Source organism: Notolepis coatsorum, assembly GCF_963971535.1.
Source record: "Notolepis coatsorum genome assembly, chromosome: 3".
NCBI classification, from domain to species: Eukaryota; Metazoa; Chordata; class Actinopteri; order Aulopiformes; family Paralepididae; genus Notolepis; species Notolepis coatsorum.
In genome coordinates this window covers 145547537-145552630 of record NC_140167.1, presented here as the reverse complement: position 1 = coordinate 145552630, position 5094 = coordinate 145547537, and the positions used below count along the sequence as shown (strand labels likewise).

The 5094-nt window shown below is 49.6% G+C and overlaps 1 protein-coding gene across 1 annotated transcript; it reads left to right on the top strand.

Annotated features, from left to right (window-relative positions):
• Positions 1 to 290: 290 nt before the first annotated feature.
• On the top strand, positions 291 to 788 carry LOC311225329 (ubiquitin-conjugating enzyme E2Q-like protein 1; the record flags this gene model as incomplete). Its single annotated transcript, XM_084310564.1, has 1 exon — positions 291 to 788. Exon 1 carries the CDS (start codon positions 300 to 302, stop codon positions 786 to 788), a length of 489 nt encoding a protein of 162 aa, XP_084166690.1. The 5' UTR covers positions 291 to 299.
• Between the last annotated feature and the right edge of the window lie 4306 nt (positions 789 to 5094).

Genomic DNA, 5094 nt, shown 5'->3' with positions numbered 1-5094 from the left:
CAGAGGACATTTAGATAGGTGATCATGTACATTAGGATCGGCTAGAACACTAACTAATAATAATACATGTTACTTACATACTGTAGTGTCATTAAGTGAAAAATAGGGAATCTAATCGCCGAGATTGTCTAATGCATGACAAATTTGACCAGTAAAAGATGGTGAAAGGCGCGAAGGAGGGACAGCAAAATGCAGCACGAGGCATGATCGCGAGGGTGTTCGCCAGGGTGAGAGGAGCCAGTGCACCTTCTACACCGCCACCGGCACCTCACTGCGCCCGAATCCGAACGCGGAGACTTATGAGAGAGCTCCAGGAGATCCGGCGACTAGGCGGCGGTTTCGTCACGGTGGAGCTGGTCGAGGACAACCTCTTCGACTGGAATGTCCGGTTATACCAGGTAGATGTAGACTCTCCATTGTGGCAAGACATGAAGGAAACAGACACAGAGTTCATATTGCTGAATGTCTCTTTCCCTGACGATTTCCCATTCTCTCCGCCTTTCATGCGAGTGCTCACCCCGCGGTTGGAGAATGGATACGTGATGGAGGGTGGGGCCATATGCATGGAGCTGTTGACACTGCGTGGTTGGTCGAGCGCCTATACCATGGAGGCCGTTATGAGGCAGTTTGCCGCAAGCCTCGTGAAAGGACAGGGTCACATTAGCAAAAGGGTAGAGGAGGCTGGTGGCGAGACTTTCAGCCGCAAGGGGGCGGAGGCCGCCTTTGAGACCCTGGTAAAAACCCATGAAAAATATGGATGGAAGTCTCCGCCGAAATCAGAGGGCTAAGTGGCAACGCCTACCGCCCTCCAAAAAATGTGTTATGTTTGTTTTTATGCATGATGTCTTTTTTGGTTCCAGTTTTCCCCCCCCCTCACCATTACAGAATTCCTTTTCTACACCCCACCCCTCCCTCTGGATCCCGTCCATCCCACCCCTCCCACTAGATCCCTTCCTAGTTCCTAGTTCCTCCCTTCCTAGCTCCCTTCCCTTCCTAGTTCCTCCCTTCCTAGCTCCCTTCCCTTCCTCCCTTCCTAGCTCCCTTCCTAGCTTCCTCCCTTCCCTTCCTCCCTTCCTGGCTCCTCCCTTCCCTTCCTCCCTTCCTAGTCTCTCCCTCCCTAGTCACTCCTCCCTTGCTCCCTAGACTACTCTCTTACGCCCCTCCTCCTTCCAGCGCCCCTGGGTTCTTAGGTGAGACTATACATTTTCACAGGGTAGGATTTTCCGTTTCCTTTCCCTGCGTGTCCATGACTTTTCCCTGCCCGGCTACACCCCCTCATTGGGGGTTTGGCTAAGGGTGGGTTAAAACGTTGTGTGTGTTGTTTGTGGGTGGACGTGTTGTTTAAAAAGCGTGTTGTTATTTGTTATTTGTGGGGGTTACAGGAGGTATAGGAAATGCGCGGCTGAAGGAGGAGAAGGCAGAATAACGCAGAAGAGGGCAGGCCGGTCCGAGGATGTGCTCTGGTTTGTCTAGAAATGCGAAGTGCGCTTTAGTGACGTGCACTCTGGTAACGGGTTGGTTGTTATGTGCGGCGGGGGTTATGCTGTATTTTTGGGACCAAACACCCGAACTTATAAATATAGACATGGACAAGCGAGCTTTGCCGGAACCTCACAAGAACTTGTTTATAAAAATGGCAAGAACGGTGGCGAAAGTTGCAAATAAGACAGATTGTTATGTGTGCGGCTTAGCGCCACAATCTGCGGCAGCTGGTTTACCTCTTATGGCACACCCGCTGACTGAGTGTCATGCCTCAGTGGTGAAGGGATATAATATGCCTTTCCTGTGTAAGGGGGTAGGACAGGAGAGGATGGAGGGTTATCGTGGGACGGGGCTGTCGATAGGGGGAAAGGCGATGCAGGCTCCGTTTGATGTTGGGCCTATTCCGGTGGCGGTTAGACCAGAGGAGTTTACGAGGTGTGAGGACGGTAAGTTGGAGGGGATAGAGGTAGGGTTGTTAGGGAATTGCGTGGGCAGCGTGGGGCTAGGGGCTGCGGAGGTAGCTACACTGGCTCCACCGGGTACGTATTGGATCTGTGGCGAAAATGCGTATGTCTCGTTGCCAGCGGGTTGGAAAGGGAGGTGTGCAATGGGGTATTTGGTGCCAGCTATGAGGGTAACTGATGTCTTGCCGACGCACCCTGGGGTGAGGAAGACGCGGGCTGCGACTCATACGGATCGTTTTTTCAGGGTGGCACTTCCCGCATATGGGACATGGGCAAATATGAAAGAGATTGATCATTTGGCTAAGGTATTTGAGGACATGGCTGCCACATCAGCGAAGGGGTTTAGCCTGGAGAACGAGGAGATACGGTCATTGAGGCTGATGGAAATGCAGACTAGGGCAGCTATGGATTTTTTGTTGGCAGCTTCGGGGGGTACATGTGCATTAATTGGTCAGGAATGCTGTGCGTATGTCCCTGCGAACGATGAGATGGGCATGCCGGACATAATTGAGCATTTGAAGAACATTACAAGGGATCTGCATGAGTCTCAGGGGGATTCATGGGCAGATTGGGGCCAAGGGCAGCTAGGGTATATAGGTTGGGTGATTGTTAAGTACCTACTCTATGCAGTGGTGGTATTTGTAATATTAGTCGTGTGTGTGTCTGTGATCAAAGCATGCTTTGGGTATCTGTTTAGGACTCTCTGCGCAGCCGGCACGGCGGTAGAGAAGTCACTCTGCTCGGCTGCACCTGCTATGGCGATGATGATGGTGATAGAGGTGGATAATGAGGGGAGCCGAGCAGGGGTGGGCGTTCCGTTGGTGCCAGGATACCAGGAGTACACCCTGGCTACCATTCTGTGATCTGAAATGGTGGACATTTTGGGTCATTGGGTGGTGGGGTTGGGGTGTACGTAGGGGTATGATAATAGGGGATGTGCCTGGGGATATTGTAAAGTAATGTTTGTTATGTATAAATGAAATTTGTTTCCATAGTAGGGACACAAGAAGAGGATGTGTTGGGAGTTATTATGTCCCTGGGGTCTGGTGCTGAGTCTGTACGGTTATGCATGGTCGTTCGGCAGGGCATTGGATTTCCTGGGGTTAATAGACTAGATGACGAGATGGGGTGTTTGGGCATTAACTACCTTGTACCTGTGGTGAGGTATATCCTGGCCTCTGTGGGGAGTCTGTGATGGACGCTTCAGAAAACAGAGGGTGGGGCCTCGCGGCGTGCAGGGAGCGATGTCCAGGTATGCTTTTGAAGGGTGTTAGTGGACACGTGTCTGAGTTCGACATGTGTCCGCTGGGTGGAATAGTATTGAAATATGGAAACAAAAGAATGAGTGAGATGTGTAATCAGGTTTGAGACTCTAATCTAGATGTTTGTGATTTTCGAGGTGAACAGAATTGGAGTGAAACCACGGGGAACATTGGAGAGCCGAGATTCGACAAAGGAGGAAAACCAGTGTGTTGACGAACAGCGGACAAACACCAATGTCAATCACAATATCTCTCATTGTTTGAAAATTGTATGAATTAAGTAAAAGACTATTCATACTGTTGGTACAAGATCTCTCAAAAATTTGAATTTTAGATAAAAAATATATTCATACTGAAAAGACTGAGTAAAGTGAAATTCCAGTTGGAAATGAAAGAGAACTGTTGTATTTTGTGCTCTGTCTTTCAGCAGTTCTGCCAGGCGACAAGGGCACCACAAGTCAGGTAAGACTACAGATCACCAGTGAGAGGGAAAGAAAATAATAGACAGGGTGTACAAGTGCCGTTAGTGGCTGTTCAAGCAGGAGATAGTCACAAAAGAATAGACACCTACATTTAGACAGGGAATACGAAAAACACTTCCTTGCCTGCTGCCATTTGGAGAAACAGAGAAAAAGATTTCTTAGACTAGAAAACAAAATAGGAATTAAAACTCTGGTAAATGAGAAATAGAAACACATATAAGAAAATGGAGATGACTACCCTAATTGGTTGGATGGAGGATAATCCAGTACAAATTATTGCTAAAAATAATCCTTTCACACAGGACAATCCTTGATTACTAGATTACTAGATTATCAAAGAAATGGAACAAAAGATGGCCACACATCGCAAAATGTTGGCCTATTGAAGGTTCCTTTGATTTGGCTATAATAGCAGATCTGCATGCTCTAATTAGGATTTATAAGACAGGGGAGGAAAAGGGGAGGAAGGGGAGGAAAAGAGGCGAAAGACGCATGCAAGAGATAACGACTTTAGAACTCTTCTCGCGGGAAGCTGAGAGAAGGAAGAGTGAGGAAAAGGGCAGTTCTACTGTCAGTGAGGAGGCTAAGCCGATAGAGGAGATAGCCCCAATCACGACCACTCCCCTGGCCCCTAACAGGACAATAATCACCTTCCAAAGCGCAGCTGAGATAGCCCCGCTCACCCAAGGACTCCAACCGAGAGCAGAACAGGTAAGAGCTGAGGCAACTATAGCACCCCCACCGTATGATAGCAGGAACAGGGAACCGATATACCCTATCCTGCCTGTGATAGAAATGAACAGCCTTTATAAAACAACTAACGATCAGGGCCGTGAGACAGAGATGGGACGTGCAGTGACAAGAATCATCCTAACGCCTGGACAAGCCGAGCAAGAGGAGGTGGAAAGGAGGGAGCGACCACCTCGCCCCCAAACTCCTCCTGCTACCAGAGCGGCGAAGATATATATGGAACAACAACACCGACAAAGGCGGACTGCACCGCTCTCTGCAGCACAGAAGGCTATTCTCTGGGCTGTAGGACAGGGACGCACAGGGGGCGAACGGAGGACTCAGGCTAAAGGACTGGAATTAAAACGAAATATATACGGTGGCAACCTCAGCGATAGGGAATACTACCGCCAGAGAGAGCCAACGAGAGGTCCCCCCCCCTTTGACGCCAGCGACCTCAGCGATAGGGATTACTACCACCAGAGAGAGCCAACGAGAAGTCCCCCCCCCTCAGCCGTCAGAGAAGAGGAGGAATTAGAGGAAGACTCAGCGGTGGGTGCCACACTGGACCAGTGGGAGAAAAAGGACATGGAGCGAGAGCAAGAGGAGGAACAGAGGGGAGCCTCCATGAGGACACCAAGAAGTAGACCATCTGCTCCAAACTACTCTTCCCCA